The sequence below is a fragment of the Leuresthes tenuis genome, unplaced genomic scaffold (genome assembly GCF_036924035.1).
Source record: "Leuresthes tenuis unplaced genomic scaffold, fLeuTen1.0.hap1 SCAF_14, whole genome shotgun sequence".
Taxonomy (NCBI): Eukaryota; Metazoa; Chordata; class Actinopteri; order Atheriniformes; family Atherinopsidae; genus Leuresthes; species Leuresthes tenuis.
Genome location: NW_027325368.1, coordinates 33710394 through 33732825, shown reverse-complemented (window position 1 = coordinate 33732825; position 22432 = coordinate 33710394). Strand labels below are relative to the sequence as shown.

The window sequence follows — 22432 nt, the reverse complement described above, 5'->3', positions numbered from 1 at the left end:
TTTCAAGTAAGTGTTCTCAATCATCTCACAATCCCTTAGATTTATCTGATGTTGAGGTATATAAAACGTTAAAATTAAAACTAGTTTCAGCTACTGTAAATACAACAGTAACATGGTTCTGACAAACAGATGCATTAATGATATAATGTCTGAGGACAAAAGTTGTGCTTTTACTTTTGTTCTGTTAATACTTATGCACTTTAATTAAGTAGAATTTTTTCATGCAAAACTTTGCTTGTATCAGAGTATAAGAGTATAAAATACTCTGAAAATGTGCCTGATTTAGGCTACTTGTTAAGTGACAGCGACTGATTTTTTGACTGCAACATCGTCTGACAAAAATCACCGTAGACAACGATTTTGCAATATTTCAATAACGATGATCCCTCGGAGAGACATCTGTTTCTAGTACACAGCTCAGAGCCATGTTCTGCTGTTGCTGACTGACAGCAAGGAAAGGATAGTTGGAGCAAACTTTTCACTTTCATAACTTTCATACTTTTTCAACTCACTTTGTCAATGGGTGCTCTCATTTAAAAATGAAAAATCTAGCGACATCTTTACTAAGTTCACCACAGTGAAGTGGAGCTTTGAGCAAATATGCAACTTGCCTGATTTGCCACCAAACACAGAGAAAGAGTGGCACAGGGCTGTGAGGTTAGTGAGAAGAAAGACACAAACACTAACAGCTTTACAGAGGAAACATGTTATCTATTGAAAAATCAGGCTGTCTCAACAGTATTGTCTCAGTTGATCTTAAATGCAAAAATATTGATATTTGAAAAAAACAAAATAGATATATCACCCAGCCTTTGTGTGAGATATTATTTTTGTAGTCTTTTTCTATTAACCTGTAAATCACATGGAATTACTGACTTGAATAAAGAGGTACCAAAAAACAAATTATGGTAATTATTTAGGGCTGCACCAGGACAGTTCAAAATCAAAATGCTAGTTGGCCAAATTTTCATTGATTTAGGGTAGTTTTGGTACTTTTCCTTGAGCTTATTGCATATGCTTATATTTTCAGTTCACTTTATTTGATCAGAGGCAACAGAATACCTTAACTTTCCTCTCTCTCACTCACATCCATGTCCTTACCAGCTGTCATTTAACCCCTTGTTCATTGAATTAGCAGCAGTGTGCCTGTATGATCATTATGTAATGCAATGATTCAAAGAGTCCCTCTTTATGCTTTAAAGCAGGGAGGGGCAGGCAAGGACTATCCTACACAGAAATTGTTTGTTCAAAACATTGCAACATTATTCATTTAGTACTTGTGTGGAAAGAAAAGCCACAAAGTTGGTAAAGGAGCATTCTTCAATACATGATCATGACTCATCCAAGCACTCCACACAGTCAACATCTGTGTGGAATACCATAGAAAAATATCTATCATAAAAATTCAACAAATACTTGGGTATTTGCTTTAAAATTGCGACTGCTGATTGACCAAGTAAAGTTTTAGTTTTATCTTAATATAAAACCAATAAAAGGCTAGACATAAGAAATATATATGATTAAACACACAAAATGTGCTGTAATGGCTATGAGCTTGAAGAAGCATCATTACCGTAGTATTATTCAAACTCGCCATTGTGTTTGTGACACCTGTAACGTCTTTCTTTCCTGCTGTGTTCCAAAGGAGCTGATGTCAAAAGCCAGTTGAGTTTTAAATCCAGCAGCAGGTGGGGCTAAGGGTCACAGTAAAGTAATAAAATGTCTGAAGGGGGTGGTTAGTGACAGATTAACAAGAGGATAGTTGATTAGGTATGATTATGAGTATGATAGATTAGGGAAGTGTGGGCGTACTTAGTTAAAGCAGGAAAAGATGAGCTGCAGAAAGAATCTAAACATCGCTGAAAGTAAAAGCATTCCTCTGATCTAATATTTCTACAAGGTAGCACAGCATGGGTCTGACAAGTTCATCTGTGATAGATCACCCACTCTCCACCAGCCCTACTCAACTGACCAGTAACCAAAAAAAGGACTTTGCAACATCAAAGCTGACATTAATGTCTAATTTCCTATGCAAATACGAGACGAAAAAGGTAAAGAAGGATTTTCATTTACCCCTGCCCCTTTCACTTTCTGTGAGCAACATTGCTGCCCCTTTGAGGCAAACCCCTATGCACTGTTTTGGGGAGAAAACTGGTTAGGGGATCCTGGGGCTGCCTGCATTACCAAAACAAACCATTCAGCAAACTAACAATTAGACTCTCATGAATTATGGACAAGCTGTCTAAAATAGCGATAAAACCAAAGAAGTCGTGGAGCAATTCCTGAACTAATAAAACGACTGTCAGGGTGTTTTTAAACACTCAGGCAGTGGTATAGTACAGTACGTGGGTGAATCAGTGAATACCTTCTTACAAACATGTGAACATGATTTACATGTAACCTATGCTAATGACTTCATACATTTCTGTGGAAAACTGCATGTGAGCAACAGAAAACAAGGTAACACTGAGAAGCATGGGACATAACAGACACAAAAGTGACAGGAAAAAAGGTGTCTAGTAAAAGACAAAGCAACACAACTGTGCATCAGCCATTTTGTTTCTCAGTTTGTACGCAGCAACATCCATTATTTACAACCCTGTGTTTTACCTCTCACAGACACGCACAGTCCATGCGGCAATGATCCAGGAGGATATACTGAACACCAGCAAAACTGTTCCTGGACAGATGGTCATGAGGGTCTTCATGACAAAGCGTGTGTTGAAGTTGATCTTGTTGAGAGCGCCAATACTGCGAGATGAAGCGTCCGTGAACAGCTTGCTGTGGAGTAACATGACCCTGCCAATCAGGTAGAGTCTCAGGAACATGGGAATAGAGAGGATGATGTCCACATCAGCGTCCGCCACGGATGGAGTGTAGGTAAATGCCAGCCGTGCCGTCCATGTGAAGACATACTGGCCGGGGATGGGGTGAATGGCACACACCAGAAGCTCCAGCACGATGAAGAAGATTCGCTCATATGTCATGGCTATCCTCCAATCGTCTGCACCATTGTCAACCATAAACAGCTGAGGAAAAAACAAGGACATTTGGTTAAATGTGGTATTTAACTCCATATGCACCTTATTTTGGTAATACTACATAATACAGCCTGTACTTAAAAGTGTACGTTTCTGGCATGCTAATTTATAGGGCAATTTTGTTGAATTTGAATTTGCAGTTATAAGAACTTCTTTCTTCATGGTAGTACAGTTAACGCACAGAAAGGAAATAAAACATTTTTTTTTCTTGAAGGAGAAGTAAAAACTTACAACATTTTGTAAGTTGATACTTAAGTTTTACTTTTATTTGACATGTAATAGGAAACTCAAAAACAAGTGCTTGCACCCTTTTTTAAGTTGAGACCATTTTATTCAGCTGTGTGTCTTTGGCAGGCAAATTAGACCCACTCTCTGGGGATTTATCATATTTTTCCATGGTATGCTTCATAGACAAGAACAAACAAACATATAATTCAGCAGGTGAAAAGAAATGAAGCATTTTAGAAAATCAAGTTTAACAATGTCAACATGCGTAAAGAAATCTGTCTTTGATTCTCTCAGAACTAAGGCAGCTCTTAGGGGACAGCAAAACTTAACCTTCTTAACTGTGCTATGAGAGTCTGTTTGCCTGTGCTCATTTATACTGACCTAACAGAGTTGCTCCATATATAGAGAACTGAAACTGTCATAAACCAAAATAAATACAATATACAAATGGCTAAATAAATATGTTTATTTATGATAAATGCCGCTAAAATTAAGTCAAGTTAAGTAAAATGAATTTTTGCAATAGTAACTGTATAGAAGTTAAATAAATAAATTATTTTGTTTTAATCTGAATTGTCATTTAAGTTACAATTTTATTCTTTCTTAATTGGAATGTTTTTATTTATTTCTTTATTTGTTTATTTTTCATTCCTGTATTTATTTCTGTATTAATTTCCTGTACATTGTATTGATTTATTTATTCCCTCTAAATGAATTATTTCTTAATTCTATTTTAATTTCACAACACATATTTTTATATGTACTTTTATTCATTTTTACTCCATTATCTCGTCTTTGCATTTTCCCTCAATTTCCCCGAGCTCATTAACGCAAGTTTTCTTTTCACATTTACCTGTCTTAGTTTTTACAGTCCTGCATGCATTTCTGCTTCATTATGCAAATGTTGGGGATGGTCTTATAGAGTTAGTCATGGGCTTAGTTTATTACCCATTGGCTTATTATCAGGCTGCAAAGATCACATTCTAAAAGATTGCACCTGAAACGAGAAGTTTCCAAACAGGCCTTACAGTACCAAAACAATGATACAGATAACTTTTTAACAATTTAACAAACTGGACACTTGGTCTTCTCCCAGTGACTGAAAAAGCTACTCTACACGGCTGACTACATTTAGGCCATTGATGTGACTGAAAGTTAAGCTAGCTGCTAACGCTGTTAGCCTTCCCTGTTTTTTATTCTCTGTTGCTTTGCTGTTAAACAGTTCACTCATGAAAGGCTTCCCCCAATATTGTATAAATATGCAGAAATGCATACAGGAACATACCGCAAGACTCCTGGTGCAATGTCCTCTAAAAAGATGAGACCAAAGTGGAGATGTTTGGCCATCATATACAGCACCACATTTGGAGAAAGTTAAAATGCGTTTACTCCATTATCTCGTCTTTGCATTTTCCCTCTATTTCCCCGAGCTCATTAACGCAAGTTTTCTTTTCACATTTCCCTGTCTTAGTTTTTACATTCCTGCATGCATTTCTGCTTCATTATACAAATGTTGGGGATGTATGTGATACTTGTATGTGGAGGGATGATTATTTTGGCTTGTGAAGAGTTTTGAAGGAAAATGTTAGGCTATTTGTTCCACTGCTATAACTTAGCTGATATTTGGTAATGAAACAGGATAATGATCCCAAGTACACCAGCAAATCTACTACAGAAGTCTAGACATTGTCCTTCCACAGAAAGAAGGCAAACCAGCAAAACCATTGAATTGCTCTGTACTCTGAGACACACTAACAGCATTCTCAATACTTGTTTTCCCATCCAATCAGTAACTGGGAAACTTGACTTTGCCTCACGATTGACTAAGAGGAATGTAAAATGCAACAAGTGTTTTGCAAACTGTAGAGAAGCATGCAAATTAAATTTGATGAGTTGTTTTAAATATCATTACATGTAAGAACATTTTCAGTCTGTTTTTTTCAGTAAATATAGACGTTTAGTTAACAGTTTCCTTTGTAGGCCTTTGATTACTGTATCATCAGTTCTAGTTAAACATTTTTATCTACGTGTGTAGAATCCTTTTGTGCATCCTTCTTCTGTAACATGAAGCATCTATCTAAATACTGTGAGAAAGATTTGCCCTAACTTTGTACTCGTTCTAAACCCTGTTTGGAGTTTAAACTGATAGGTTTAGCGCCTTGCCCTGTTGCATATGTATCTTTGGGTGTTTCCATTCAGAACCAACATTTGGTTATGGGAGAATTTAGATGGTTTGCATTTTTTAGATGGTTGAGTTATTTACTAAGGTTTACACATGTAATTTACTGCTGATTGCAACATTATTTACTGCAGAAAAAAGCTTGTCTCAACTTTTGTGCTTGACATGGCTGTGATAGTTGCTGCAAAGATCAAGTTCAGGTTTTGAGCTACACTGGTGGGATGAGAGAGTGTGTAAAAGGAAGAGATTATCCGTTTGTGTAAATGTATTTGGAATGCCTGAACGGATTACCAAACCCCATTAGTCTTAATTTACTAGACACTAAGATGACCTGGAAGCTCTAATTAGAGGGAGTCGTGCATTACCTGAAGCAACAAAGCTTTTCGTGGATTTTCATTTCCACTTTATTTAATTTCTTCTTTTTTTTAATTTATTTTTGTTTTACACTACACACCACCACTAGTGTAGCTAGCATGGCATTGTCTATATTTTCACCTCTTGTCGCTGAGTTCAACAGAATAAATTTATCCCATGACTAAGAGGAAACAAGGCACCAATGGGTTTAAGTTCACATGCTCTCACTTCCTGCATTAGCTGTTTATATATATATTTCAGTTGGCAGCTGGTAAGTTTGATTGTTATTTGGCTGAATGACCAATGACTTTGACTGTTTGACTCCTTCTCACCTATGTGTGCTGTCAAATACTGAACCATAGAAAAGCAATAACAATTTTGAAATGCAGTCAAACAGAAGCGTAAAGTCTTCTAACACTTACATTAAATTAGTAGTAACAAGTAATGTAACATGCCAATTTCATAATTCTGGTAATCAGTCATTAGCTACTTTGTCAACTTGACCTTTTACCTGCCTGTGCATTGTGTTTCCACAAAACAAATGGAAAATAAATGAAGTTCGAAAGTAAATCTCTGATGTAATTTGTGTCTCTGCTGCTCCCTTAGCAGAGGCTAGTCCTGCACACATTGGTCTATAGTAGTGTATAGCTCACTCAGATAGCAAGATGACAGAGACAATAATGTTTACATGGGAATTTTTCATTATTTAGAATTTGTGGGTGAAACAATAGCGAACAACATCACCATGTAATGCCCATTGTGTCTGTCAGCAGCTAAAAGCCGTTCTACAGATATGACAAAGCACCTGTATGCTAAGTACAGCTCGACAACCTGATGCTACAGCCTCGAAAGCTAGCTTTCCACAGCTAAAGCTGTTACTTTGAGGGAAATTAATGAACTTGTTGAGTTATATGCATTCTGCCCAACATGCTTGCTTTGATGTTAGTTTGAAAACATAATTCCTGTAATTGATCTGAAGAGTGTCAGGTTATAATCGATAAGTTATGCAGCAGACAATCACTACATTCTTTTCTCTGACATGATAACCAAAGTGCACAAGGAACTGCAAAGTAGTGTTCATATTCGGTAATGCAAAAACTCTAGTTGCCTTCTGTGGCATTAATACTGTAATCTAATTAGTTATTCTTAAAACTAAAATCAAACGTCAGTTACAGTCTCCTGATTATCAACACATCTGCTTGTTTGCGACTTGAAGTCAATTTGCGTTGCTTTTGGTAGATTGCTTTGGTGATTATTGAAAGCTCAGCTGCAAAACTGGAGACTTCCATCTGAACTGCAGATCAGTTTGTCACACTGGTGACTTTTTACCACAGATAAAATTAAGTAACATTTTGACATTTTCATTGATGTTTACAAATGATTTTGTATGATCTTAGATGACATATCAGAAATTATTTTCCTCCTTATTGTCTCACAGTACTGATCTTAAAACCTATTGATTGTGTAGTATGAATGAATGATATAAAGTTAATGTTTTTTTCAATAGACTCACCTGGATTTCCCGGGCATGGTACATTATTATAAGACCAAGCAATATAACAGTGGAAAGGCTGATAAGGCATTTCAGTGCAAATGAGTATGAAGATTCCTGTGATGAGAAAAAAGAACATGAAAGAGGATATTAGGAATAGATCAACACAGTTTAGATTTTATGTATAGTATACTTTCTGTACCATCATTGGCAGTTGTAGTTATAGTGACATAGTGTTACTGGACAAAAAAGGTAAACCTAAAGTAACAAGGGAGTCTATTATTTGTAACTCACTATTTAATCATGTATAGAGTTCAAAAGAATGAATGAAAAGCAAAAATATTTTTGAAAAAAAAACTTTACATGGCAAACATACACAAGATTTTACACATAAAGACACTGCAGCCTGATAATATCTGGATACTGTTCCCCACCATCAAAACTACCTATTCATCAAACCCCAACACAAATGGGGAGATTTTTCACGTAAATGTGGAAAGTCATAAAGCTAAGGCTTGCATTAGTGCAGGGGCACCACATTGAGCACTGGCGGTGATAAATAGACTGGATGCTAGTGCAGCTGTGCTATTTATGAGTGTACACATGTACACAGAGACCATAGATCTTGGAAAGGAGAACATGAACTTCTCAAACCTCCCCTCTACGTGGGTAAAAAGCCAACCCATGAATGAAATTAACAGCCACGGTGTAAAAAAAGCTTCTCTGCAGCAGACTAATGATAATAGGGTTGTTATTATGATAACAACACCAGCAACAAAATATAAGACGACAAGTAGAAATACTGTGTGTAATTGTGAGTGGGACAACAGTCAGAGCTGCTTAGTATTATTCTGTCCTTTGGTGGTCCATATTACAGAATGTATTTTTAGCTTTAAACTAGATTGCTTTGCCCCTCAGTTCAGTGACATGTTCTCCAGACATTCAGAAATTGTTTTGTGGAGTCCCTGGTGAAATAACATTGAGTAAACCAATTAATCCACCTGCCAGAAGTTCAAAGATTTTTCAATCCCAGTGCTCACTGCCACTTTACATGTTTCCCTCCTTCTGAGCACACAAAACTTTGCAGAGCATCAAGTGTGTACTCTCTGATCTGATATTATGCCAGATTGAAAATGGACCTTCCATAGCATTAATGGGGTAGGGGTACAATGACACTCAGAGACAGGAAGGCATTTCATCCGAGGTCAGCTTGATGAATAGACTGAATCCCTCTCAGTAACAGTCACAACGAATACTAAGTATCCTAAAACCCCATAAATCTTATAATTAGATTATCTAGATTATCTCACTGACTTGCATAGAGACACAAACACAGTTACCTTTTTTTACAGCCCATTATCTGCAAAGGACTTTGTGTTAATATTAAAGTTTTTTTCAGATTATACCAAGAGGTTATGTTTTCCCAACATTTGAGATTTATCACAAAATTTCCAGAAACTTAATCTTTCTTCTTCTTGTTCTCATTTATTTAAAAAACTACAAAGAAGCATAATGACAGGTATTTTGAGGAAGTAGTCAGCATTTGGAGGTCAGATGAGTTTGATTGAAGAGTTGTGCAAATAAAAATCCCAATTTGACTCCTTTCTGACCAAGTACCTTCTATATATATATACTTTAGCTTGAAATGTTCTCTCTTTTTCCTCAGATACTGCTTAGTTCCTCTTTTATCTGTTGCTTGGTTAGGATTAGACATTTGGTCTAATTTGGTATGAAGAACTACTTTGTGAGAGTCAGGAAAACATCATAGCTTTGCGATAAATCAGATTCTTCTAACAAGCAAAATTGTTTGGCACAAAGAAAAATGCACAGATTAGGTCCATCAGGGCAATACAAAAACTGTCAAACTTCAGTATCAAAACAACATTTTTAACACCACTATTATGAAAATCAGCCCAATGTTACAACACTGTAATTGTTAGCAATGCAAGATACAAACCCAGCTCAAAAAAAGATTATGCTGTGATAAATGTAAATAAAAACAGAATGCAATGATTTGCAAATCTCATAAACCAATATTTTATTCAGAATAAAACATAAAAAAGCATAGCAAATGTTAAGAGAAACATTTTACTATTTCATGAAAAATATTTGCTAATCCTGTATTTGGTGGCAGTAAAATGTAACCAAAAAGTTTTTTTACTGCTCTGTAGCATTCCCTTTCCATTTAACGACAGTCCATAAGCATTTTAGAACTGAGGAGATCTGTTGGCAGATGTTAGGGAGAGGAATGTAGTCTTGTCTGATTTCGGATTCTACCTGCTTAACAATTCTGTCTTCTTTGTTGTATTTTGTAATCTCTTTAGCTGGTGAAATGTTTAAGCTGCAGGCAGACCAGCCCATTCCCTGGACTTTTCAAAGACATGTAATGGATGTAGTATGCAGTGCAGTATTGTCTTGCTAAAATATGCAAGTTCCTCCCTTAAAAAGACATCATCTGGGTGGGAGTATTTTTTCTAAAACTTGTATATACCTTTCAGTATGGATTTCAGTTCTCAAATGATATTTTGTACATGTGACATTATTGTGGTTATTAACTTGTGTTTCCCTGTTCCAACAGATATCCTTTGAATGGTGTTATGGTGTTTTTCTCCCTCTTTTCTGTCTTCTCAAACCCCAGCTGGTCGAGGCGGATGGCCACCCTTCCTGGTTCTGGTTCTGCCAGAGGTTTCTTCCTGTTAAAGGGAGTCGTTCCTTTCCACAGTTGCCACAGGCTCAGGACGGGAGATTGGACTGAAGACAAGTTTCGGTGCAATCTGTTGGTTTCCTTAGCTAGGATATTATTTTTTTTAATTGGCTCTATATGAATGAATTAGATTATTTTGAAATGAATTAATTGGATTTAATTGGATTATGATTACAGTGAATTGAATTCCAATTGACTTGAATTGAAGTGCTTTGAGATGACATTTGTTGTAATTTGGTGCTATAGAAATAAAACTGAATTGAATTTAATTGAATGGTGCCTTTTCCAGACATACAAGTTGCACAAAGATGTTTTCTGATATTTTTTCATCTTTAGATAATATTGTGTACTGTAGATAATGGAGGATTCAAAGTTGTCTGAATCTCAAAATAATGTTTCTCAATGCAAAATTGAGGAACATTATTCTAAATTTGCTTTACAATTTGACAACACAGTATTTTGCATAATGCTTAACCCCTGCCCATCTTCACTTCCAGGAGTCTCTATCTCTCTAAGGTTCCCTTTTTGTACCCAATCATGTTACTCACCTGTTGTATTTTAGTTTCTATACTTTTCTATAAACTTAAAAAAAAATTTTTTTTAGATGTGTTGCTGCCATAAAATTCAAGATAAGCTACTATTTTGTGAATTTTTTCTGTTTTATTGTGAACAAAATATTGGTTTATGAGATTGGAGGTTCCTTGTCCTAATATAATACTTCTCGTGGCATGGAGTGGGTAACTTCCAGTAATGAAATTTTAGAAATATTGTAACTAACAGTTATATTTTATTTTCACCTTATTTTGGTTATACAGTTCTAGTCAGTATCAAACAGCCAAGAAACAAGGTCAGCAAGGAGTGATCAAGAACAAGTTAGCAGTGGAAAAAGATTAAACTTTTAAATGTATATAATGAAAATTATAGCTATGACAATATAATGTTGCCAATTATACTTAATTATTTCCATAGAAGCATTGCAACATACAGTTGTTAAACAGTTGCTATGCGAAGGAAAGGTAAGCCAGGATTAGATTAAACAATTTGTTTGATCCAAATAGAAAGGAGAGACTAGGTTTACTAGACCAAAGATTGCATGCTCTATCAATTGAAATGGTTAAATGAGCAACATATTGGAAATGGATAGAAACTAGACTGGACAGGACAGACACTGAGATCTAGTTATACTCCCGATCTAACCTGAAGGAGTTTGTTTCAGCCTGAATCCCTCTCAAATGAAACAAAAGCTAATTTAATTTTAATTAGACCATAAAAAGTTTCCACTCCATGTGCAGTAATTTGCCTCATTCTGTTAATATGCACATCTCTGGTACTTGTGCTGAAAATCATATGTAATTGGAAGCAGTGACATTTGAGAAACAAACATGCAATAGGAGAGCTGTGCAGAGAAGGTAACGTCATGTCTTGGAAAAAGTTGATTTGATGTTTTCATCATAATGGTAAACTTTAAAAAGGACTCCCAGTGAAAGTATCCAGATTTCATGAAGCAATAAAACACATCTTGAACTATATGAATATACCATAGGAATACTGCCCAGCTACACTGTTTTATGAAATTACTAACTACTCTGACAGTGTCTGGTAGAGACATGAGACTTTCAGGATGGTTGTGAAGACTGTAGGAAATATTTATCACTCTCCAACAAAGAAGGCTCTATACAATTCAACTGCACAAGGACAGTGTATGTTGCCAATTTTAAACAGTAATGAGGGGCTGATTTTCTGTTGCTTTGCACCTGTTTTGGCATTACAAAGTTACTGTTGCTATAGAGGTGCAGTGATAATTCAGCACCTGAAAGGCATGGATACATTGATTTTTGTGCAACAGGGTTGCATATGTATTTATGGGAGCTTCCCTTTAAGAGTGTAAAATTCAGGAGCAGAGAGTATTTAAATAAATAGGGTAGAATGATTTACTAACCATTTCTATTCCAACTCAGTGTGGTTGCACTATTATTTATATTTAGAAAAAAAAAAACAGGTCTAAGGTCATACACCAAATCGACATGAAGACTAGTGTTGACATGAGATCTCCTGCTGGGCCTCCACCTGTTACCAACATCTGGGTGAACAAAAGAACACATAAATACACTGCGAAGACAAATTCCAACTGCCATCCAGGACATACAATGCATGCCTGCAAAAGAAGACGCAGCTCACCAGTAAAGAATTAGGCAGTAGTACATAAGTCATGCAATAAGGGAAGCTGGTGGAACTAGTAGATTAAAAAAAAAAAAAAGGAAAATATAGTTTGCTTTGTGTTTTTCAGTAATGTAATAACTGTTTAACTCATTTTGGAGAAGATGACAAGTTAGCTCGTTGCCTTCTATGTCACTTCTGCGTCCCTTCTTGTGCACTTATTCACTGTGTTAAACAGCTTTTTTTGTTCAGAACACACAGTTCTGAACCTGGGATGTCATCATCCACATTCACATTTATATTATGCATTTATATCCATTGTCGCTAAGTGCAGAGGAATAAAACATTACCCATTTACCTTGATGCACTGGCATATTACATGTTACATGTTCCAGATATGCCAGGAGGCTGTCGGTTAGGTAATTCAAAAATGTTTTACTTGTTCTTTTAATGTGGACATACGTTAAGCTTTAATAAAAGACTCTTTATCACTTATGTGTCCTGTCTAAGCCTTAACTATATAAGAAAAAGAAAAAAATAATAGCATTGATATTGATTTAAACTTGGCTGTGCCTGTATCATTGGACAGTTTCAAGCACCTGATTATCAACACATCTGTGTGTTTGAGATTCAAAGCTAATTTGCTCTGTTCCTGGTTGACATCAACTGGTTTTGTCTGTGTTTATAAGTCAGCACATTTTCAAGACCTGACACTCCCATCACCGCTACTTCCAAATTGCAGCAATATGCTTCTTTAGCCAGTGTGTCTGATCCAGGAACTCTCTTTCATTATATATAGGAATCTATTCTATGTTGCTGCACAAGCGTTAAATTGAATTTAGTTGATGAACATGTGTTATCCATTCATCCATTTTCTATACACACTTAATCTGTCGATTGTGTCGTGGCTGGAGCCTATCCCAGCAGTCATCAGAACCCTGGGATAGGGGAACAGGTCGCCAGTTCATCACAGGGCCACACAGAGATTTACACCAATTGGATGGTGGGAGGAAGCCAGAGTACCCATGCATACACGGGGAGGACACACAAACTCCACACAGAAAGGTCCCAGGTGGGGATCAAACCTGGAACCCTCTCGCTATGAGGCAACGGTGCTAACCACCACGCCACCGTGCAGCTGAATTTATCATCACGTCTTGTTCAATATTTACTCATTCCTATTTGAACTTCATATACTGCATTATGCTCCAGTGTCAACTTGCCAGAAAATATGGTCGAAGAAGCTGCTCTAAGCTCACTGAAAGACATTTCTTTTTAAATGCAACCCAGACAAGTAGAGGTGGGGAATACAGAAGTCAAGAAGTTGTGATCCAGCTATATTTACCCTGAAACCCAACTTCCTTGCTAATGTTCATGCTCAAGAGTCCCATTTGTGTCTAGAGCTTGCTGCATCGCCTTCTCCCCTAATAGCCTAAATACAGTCACTAAATTATCACATAAATCAAAGTTTTAACATAGAAAATTAATCATTGTGCAGATTACATGACAGCAAATTTCCTTATCGCTTTGTTAGAAAATACACATCAGTGTTCATAATCACTCTACATAAATCTGAACTGCCAACTCCACACAACTCAAAGATTAACAACAGCAGTTAAGCACAAAGTGCTCCAACTCATGCATCATACACATGCATAACTTACCTTAGTGTAAACCCCCCATGACAGTTCAGTTTCTGTCACCATGACAACAATCCCAAACATCCCAAAGATGAGTGCGTAATCGCTAAGCCGCTTCCGCTTCTCAAACAATGCCCTCCGGTGTCCAAGCTTGTAGCCAATGTCCCTGTTCTTCTTCTGGGGAGCTCTACCTTCACCTCGACCGCTGCCCTCCCTGACCAAGCTCTCGTTGGACGCCTTACTGGGATCTTCGCCACTGTTGCCCTTGGACACGACCACCTCCAGGCCAGAGCTGTGCAGTGTCTGCAAGGGTTGTGTCTCTGAGTCGAGCTCCGCGAGGTTGCGGCGCGACGAGGATGCCAGGCTGCCCACTAGTGGTCTCACCACTCCGCCATTAGACTTGCAGGTGTTCATGGCTATCTGAGGGAGTCGGCCACTGCTCTCAGAGAGGGAGGGCTTGGATCCAGCATGGCTCAGCTTCTTCTGCTCAGTAGTGGCCTGTGAACAGGAAAGAATGCAATATGTAAACTAAAATCACAACAAAAAGGATGTAAAAACTGACAGTGTGAGGAAGAAGGTTTAGACTGTAAATAGGAAAATGATGCAGGATCATTCACTGTCTCTCAAACTTTGGCACAGGCAGAAATGCACTTTGAGGAATACAAGTCCTGCTAAAATGCAGCTCTCCTTCATGTCTCCTAATAGAATGGATGAGGCTATCCTCCTCCAGAACATATGTCATTTGTTCATGCAGTCCAAAGCAACTTATAACTGGTTATAAGGTTGAAAAATATGGGGACTACGCAACCTCTGTTGTTCATGAAAGCAACTGCATGTAAATGTGGTATAAGCATTGGCTCTATTAAGAAAATGGTAGCTTCAATTGAGCCCTTACCAAGATGTTTTAACACTAATCAAGTACTTTTGATTTCTAATGCTAATCGAGTGATGTTTCTATCTAAAAACCTATCAGGAAGTGACAAAGTTTCATCATAACATATCGTTGCCACCTGTCACCACGGTGACCAGCAAAATGGCATTCATAAAACTAAACCATGATTCTTTTCAAACTCGACCAGAGTAATGATTTTATATAAACCCAGCAAGGAAGTAAGACAAATGTTTTTAGTAAACTCTTGTCATGTAATTAATCTAACATAAGTCTGAAGGGAAAAAACAGCTATCATGTGTTAGCCTTGAGCACAAGTCCCATAAAAGTAAATGGTTCAAATGTGGATTTTTAAAGGAAACACTTGAATATGAAATTCACATAAATGTTAAAACACTCATATAATTGGTATTCCTTTCTTTCCTGCTTGTGCGATCAGCAGTTTAGAGGACGGTGCTATGGGTCATATTGAAGAGGTTGAACATACATCCTAATTGGTTGTTTCGTTTAGAGGACTTGTTGCTGCTACCATTCCTTCTTAGTGCTAAGTAGCTCATGCTGTACTATGGATCAAAGCAGTAAAAGTTCTTGTTTAAAAGTCCCATTGTTCAAGTTAACTTAAATCGAGAGATTCTAACACAGAATGTTTTTTAGTTTTTTTGTAGCGAAGCAGTATGTTGGATGTGTACCAATTTTTCCACCAAAAGAAAAGGCTTAAAAAATTGAGCTCTCAAAAACAAATAAATAATGAATGAAGTCAGATGTATAAATAAAACTATATAACCAATGGTGAACCCTACAAAGTGCAGGGAATTGAATTTTTGCGCTGCACAAATTTAGATATGAATGATTAATGCTTGCCATAACCCTCTTTCCAACAGAAAAGAGCAGTTGGCTGCCCAAAAAAGAGAGGAAAAACATATGGACCTTAGTCGAACTTTCAGTTATTACAGTTGGAGAACAAAGGCTGAAAAGGATAATGTGTGAAATACTATATAAAGCTGAATCAGAGAATTATTGTGTATGAATGCATATTTTAGATTTCAATTAAACTGGAGAAAATACACTCAACCCCTTTTAATTCTTTAGCTTTTATGTGACCTGTCTTACCCAGTGCTATGAAACACATCTTTCATTGAGTCATTTCTGAGTGTTTGAGAGGAGTTTCTGCTCCACCAACACTAACAGAAAATGCTCTATCCATGCAGAGGCTGTAGAGCGGTCAGCCCAGAAGCATCTATCTCCTTGTCTATCCCCAGCTCTTCAGAGACTTGGGCAGATTATCATAATGGGCTATGAAAACTTCACATGGAACAGTGCCTTTTCTGAAACATGTCGGGGGTGTGTGATAGCCCTTTTTTATTAGCCTTGACAAAGCATGCCTAATACCTTTAAATGTGCTGGTGGGAATACAGAAGGGCAGCCCTAATGGAAATTTACTAACTCTAGTCCTGTGATGCTATCGTCTTCCGCATATTGTGGCGCATGAGAACAAGAGTAAAGGTTAAGGATTAGCGCAGCTCATAGTGTTTCTAATCCTCTTTTCTGTATTAAATTGCTTTTTAATCTGTGCCATTAGAACCTCTCTACACTTTTGAAGTCTGTGAAGTGAGTGAACTTTGGGTTTGAATGACAGGAAAGACTGCAGAAATAGATGCTGATATGGCTATAATGGTCAATATTGTTCTTTGTAAGAGGGTAAAATTAGAACAGTGAATATGCTAATCAGAGCTAATTTGATTTCCCACAGATGCTGTCTAGAATAATGTGTCTTGTAACTGATTTTACAGTTAACACTATTAATATTCAACTTATTTGCATTTCTATATATTCAGTTATTTTAGTTTGCCTTGGTTATTGTTTTTGTTAATATTGAAAAGACAGTTTGAGAATAGCTTCCTCATTTGAAACAGTTGTGGCAATTACAAAATATCATTATGTGAGAGTCACAAAATGATGTCACTCATTTTCAAAGGATAATATGCTGCTTTTAGCTTGTGAGGTAAATACCTCTGATGTACTGCTCTGAACATTCTGAGATGTTGGATGTGGAAATATGGATCCTGATGACAAGATTGACCTCGAGACATAAATACCATTTTTTTCAGCATTGTGTTGCTGAAATAAGAAAAATTTCTCTAAAAACTACAATGCCTGGTTGACAGTGTATGTTGGCCCCAAACCTGTTAATATCATTCTGCATTAATGGTGCCTTCACGGATGTGCAGGTTAGCCAGGGCATATGGACTGGATTTTGAAATGTGCTGGATGGTTCCTGGAGGATGCCGCGTCCATGTATGCAAAATGCTTACAAATGTATTTGTTAGCCCACACAACACTTTTCTAGTAAACATCAGTCCATCTTAGATGAGCTTGGCCTAGAGAAAGAGCATTCTTGCTGGTGTCAGATCCAAATGATAAACCCAACTGAACACTGAAAATTGAGACTCAAAATGTGTCCCTAATTTGGTTTCCAATGTCCAATTACATGGCAATATATCAGAGTAACATGGCTGTGTTGTGACAGTGTTGGTACAATACAGAAGCCTGAGACGTAAAAGGAGAACATCTAAGGAGGAGTAGCTCCAATAATGTAATGAACAGGACTGATAGGGAATGCTCAGCTATGGTTACCTGTTTCTGGTGACCATTCGTCATTGAACCAGGTCAGGACTTAGCCGAATTCAGGCAACTATCCTATCAATTAGTCTGGGTGAATTTATATGTTTCTATATTTCTAATCACCAGTGAACAATTTTGCAGTTGTGGAAAATATAGTGACAGAGGTGGGATGAAAAGAAATAAAACAGAAGTTGCAAAATAATTCATTCAAACTTGGGGTATATTCTGTCTTGCCAGAGTCCTTCACAGACTTCACAGCAGGAGTCCTCACATCACCTTCTAAAACCACAAAGCACTCAAGCAACACTCTCCCCTTGCCCAGACACCCAGCCTCTGTTCCCTGCAACCAGACAGTAAGCAGTGTGGCAAAAGGGCATGGGCATGAGCCCTCGTCATCCTGTAATGCCCTTAGAGAAGAGACACAGAGAGACTGCCTGTCCAGCCAACCAATGGCTCAATTTCATTCTGAATAGTATGCAGTATCAAGACTCTATGAAATGGAAACTCATAATCAAATTGAAAAGCTTCGGTGCAGAACAACTTAAATGAAGGCAATACAGCCTTACTTCACTCTCTGTCTGTCTATCTGTCTCACTCACCACTCAGCTAAAATCTAACACCAATCCTCTTTCTTTAACGCAATAAGGCCCACTGGGTAGTAGTATTGGAGGCTTGAAATATTGAAAATGGTGTGTCATGCATTATAATATTAATTATCTCTGTTTGTAAGTTTGTTTGCAAATCTGCTAATTATGTGTATGCATTTGGAAGGGTGTGTAGATGAGCGTATTAACTCAGCCATGCTCTGGTTTAGGTCAAATAGTGATGCACACTGCATGAAGCAATGAAACAAGCATGGGGGGGAAATGGACACATGGTCTGTGTGTGTGCATACTGTGCTGACAAGGTCAAAAGAATGATTGCAAAATTTAAAAAATGAAAAGCAACAAAATGGGCTAGAGATCTAGAGATGGAGGAAACATTAAAGATAGGATGAAAAGAGACAGATAAATGAAAGGGAAGGAAGACAGCTCCCTATAGGTGTCTCTGCCAGCCCTGGAGTGATTGAGAGCTGCAGGCTGCACTCTCCAGTTTGTCCCTGCGCCCTGTCACATTTCTGTGACAGGCCAGCAGGCATCAAGGCTCCTTCGTCCATCCCTGACCAGCATGTGGATCATTACTCAGCAGTGGTTGAGACAGAGGAAAACCAGCGGCTACAGAGTCACATGCAAAGGAAAATACTTAATCACAGCTGTCTGTGTGCTGAAGAGGGTGGAAATGTATGTTTAATGTATAATCTTGTTGGAACATCATATGTCTGAGAAATAACATCCCAATTTAGATTTAATCCTTTTACCATAGCAGAAAAGGTTAGCCTCTTTGAGCTGATTCTTATTATCTTTGTGGCCTGTCTCCACAGGAATTTCTGTTTGCTTCTCTTCCTCTCTGAGATAAGTTAAACCTGTCTGAATAAGGCTCAAGAGTTCAAGGAAATGAGAGGGACGCTAATGTCCAAAGTATTATTCTCGCACTGACTTCACATATCTGGCATAATGTGCAACTATATATATATATATATAGCTATCTAATTCTGCTTGTACATAGGCATAGTCATGCCTGGTTATGCAGATTGTTCTGCATCTATCATCACTAAAGCTCCAACAGGCCAAAATGATGTTTTTTATGCCATACAGTTGGCAGATATTATCCATCACACATTTAGGGATATTGGAGAAGCCTATAAAAACATCTTACTTCAGGCTTCTGCATACCAATATAATATTAATGCTGTGACATGAGATTTAAGATGAAACAATGAAAACAGAGGAGCTTTCAGATTAAACTAACTTTTGAATGTTGTTTTTAAAAAGTCCACAATTCAAACCATTCTTCCAGTTAGCATAACAACCAGAGTGGACAGAGGCAGGCAAGAAAACAAGAACAGGAACAGTCTACATCAAACAGGAAGACTGGGAAAAACAGTTTAGCTGCAAAAATAGGAATAACAATCTAGCAGTGAACAAACAAAAGCAGATACCATTATACATATATATACAGTTTACCTCGGAGTGTGAAGTCAGAACTCAAAATTCTGTTAATTTTTCTCTTTGAGTTTCATGTTTGCAAAAGGAAAAAATATATGGTTGTGTCAAGATTTGAATTGCTTTTAACATAAAACACACATCTGAAATGTTTTATTTAACAAAGTAGTGAACTAAAACGTAACATCAAATTGTTCACTCCTTGTATAATGTAATATCAAGGCACTGAATGCAGCACTCCACTTGGAGCGCATTTTGCAAGATATTTCAGAACATGACTTAGTGTTATTTGGCCTTTCATGACGTTTGGCTCCCAGGTATAAATTACTAGTTGTCATAACGATGGGCAGTTGTGTGGCGTGGTGGTGAAGGGAGGACCCGGATGCAGATATATCCAAAAGAAACTGGATTTATTCCACAGACAAAACTAACAGAAAGAGCAGCTGAGCCAGATTACCAAAAAAATAAATAAACTGTGACTGAAAAAAACTGACAAAACAAAACTTGGCATGAAACTATGACTTGAAATGGACAAACCTGATACCCATGAGAAACCTGATTCATGGCATGGATGACGGTGAGGATCTAGCAATGGGCATGAGAAAACCTGGAAACTAAATACTGAGAAGGGTGATTAGTGATGGAGTGCAGCTGAGGGGAGAAACACAGGTGATGTAAGTGAAGCTGATGGCAGGGCAAGAGAAAAGATGGCAAAAACTAAAGACTAAACAGGAACTTAAAACAACAAAAAACTACAGACATGACACTCAGTGCGGTTACATGAGTGCCATCGGATCGGATTAATGGCTAAATTACAATAAAATTTAGTTAATCACTTCATGTAGGCACCTTAATCTGACAAAGACAACGGATCAGAACGAGTTACTCGTGATCGAATTAAGACCCAGAGATAACTCGATCCAAATGTACACTGAACATGCCTGTAGACGGCAGTGGATCGGATTAAACGTTCTGCGCATGCTAAAGATTTTTTACCGGGATCGTCACCCGGAAGTCAAAGGAGACGAAATTACTGTTGTTGTCGCCGCCGTCAGAAAGAAATAAACAACGCGATGGATACAATGCGCCGTTGTGCATCGCGTTTGTGCCATAACCAGCTCATCATAAACGAAATGTAGAGGGACGTAGCTTCATCTTGCACTTCGTTCGCCATCTTTCTCAAATACCTGAGTTTGTTGTTGTTGTTGGTGATGAAGACGTCAACAGGAAGTGGCTCTATTAGCGATAGCTGAAATGGGGACAGCGCCACCTATCGTACTGGGGTATTGCATGCTTTGTGCCAGTGATTCGATTCATTCACCGCCATATATCCAAGGATAATTACCCTCAGATAAGGAGCAGAACCCAACTACAGCTATAATCGAGTTAATCTCATCATGTAGACCCACTGGTACAGTGCTCGCAACTTCTGTGCAAATTGTGAATGCTTTTAAAAGGACATTTATGTTTTGTGGGTTTTGTGACGTACAAGCCAAATTCCAAAAAGGTTAGGATGATGTGTAAATATATAAATAAAAACAAAATGTTATTGTATGCAAATGTCATAAGCCAATATTCAATTCACAATAGAGTGATAGTGAGGCAATATGGAGGCATTTCATTTGACTATTTCACAAATCATTTTAGGTCATCTTGATATACGATGGTAGCAACATGCCTCAAAAAACCCTGTGTAGCATCCCCTCTTCTTTTAACCAAAAGTCTGTAAACATCAGTAAACTGAGGAGACCGCATGCTGGATCTTTTAGAGAGGAATGTTGTCTTATGTTTTGTCTGATCCAGAAATCTAGCAGCTCAACAGTCCTTGGTCTCATTATGTTCCATAGGCACTAATGCCCCCTCATACCATCAAAGATGCAGCCTTTTGAACTGAGCACTGATAATGAGACAGATGAGACCGGTCCATAATTCCAAAAGAATTTCATCCATTTTAAATTACCTTCGGTCCAGAGAAGATTACTGTTTATGTTATTCTATGGTTTCTTCTTTCCCTGACAGAGCTTCAACCTGCATTTGTGGATGGCACAGTGATCTGTGTTCACAGACAATGACATCTGGAAGTGTTCGTGAGTCCATGCAGTGATTTCACTCTCACAATCATGCCTGGTTTTAAATGCAATACCATCTCAGGGAAGATCGCATGTGTCAGATATTGATTTTTGGCTGACACCTGTCTTGTAGTTGAGATAATAGGTGAGCTATCATAAAGCTATCATAAAGTATCAATCGTTATTTGTAGTGTATATTCAGTCTACACACAATGAATTGTGACATCAACATATCCGTGCAGTAGCCTCAGGGTTATGAAAACCTTTACTAAGGCAAAAGGTTAGACACAATATATGGGGAAACAGCATTAACTTACGACACAAAATATGATGTGATTCTTGTAATGTTTAAGATCACATTCAGACATCTTATAAATCATCTGTTATAATGTGGTTCCAATTCTTTGTTGCTTTTTCATATTTATACAGTGATAAAAGCGCAGCAATAAAATGGAAGGAGAAGACAAACTAAGGGAGAAGCAGACTATACATACTACTGGCATATTTGATTAAAAACTAAAAAGCTTTCTAAAAATGTCCCCTTTCATCACAAGTAAATAATACATGACATGCAGTATTGTGACCATATAACAACAGCTGATGTACAGCATATACTTTCAGGGGAAAAATACTAGATTTGATTTTGTGACAGAATCCCTCGGTAAAAACCTGCAGTTTTGATAACAGATATAGTTTCTGTTTTCAGTTTTCTTGCAGCAGTAAAGCCCAGCTTCTCTCACTCTTTCTCTAACTTTTACTCTACTTATAGAACAAAGAAAAAGTTGCCAAAAACAAGGGTAAACCTCCATGGAGAAAAAAAGTCGCAGGTACATGCCTGTGGGAGCAAGTTTTGTTTGGACAAATAACGTGGTGTTCAACAGAGACACAGCGCTATTATAATTAGGACCCAACAAGGTTATTCCACGTATGCATGCATGAGTGTGTATCTTATAAATTAGGTCCTGGGGAAATTGATGTTGGAACTGAAGGGGAGTAACTTTCCCTGTGGGACACA

At 37.6% G+C, this 22432-nt stretch overlaps 1 protein-coding gene across 3 annotated transcripts in view; it reads right to left on the bottom strand.

Annotated features, from left to right (window-relative positions):
- kcnn1a (potassium intermediate/small conductance calcium-activated channel, subfamily N, member 1a) overlaps positions 1-22432 on the bottom strand; it is a 74876-nt gene that overhangs the window by 30052 nt on the left and 22392 nt on the right. For all 3 annotated transcript variants that reach the window (XM_072363937.1, XM_072363938.1, XM_072363939.1), the window contains exons 2-4: positions 13820-14293; positions 7316-7411; positions 2611-3029 (exon numbers count right to left, since the gene is read on the bottom strand). In XM_072363937.1, the coding sequence (XP_072220038.1) occupies positions 2611-3029; positions 7316-7411; positions 13820-14293 (989 nt within the window). The remainder of the gene's footprint in view (positions 1-2610; positions 3030-7315; positions 7412-13819; positions 14294-22432) is intronic.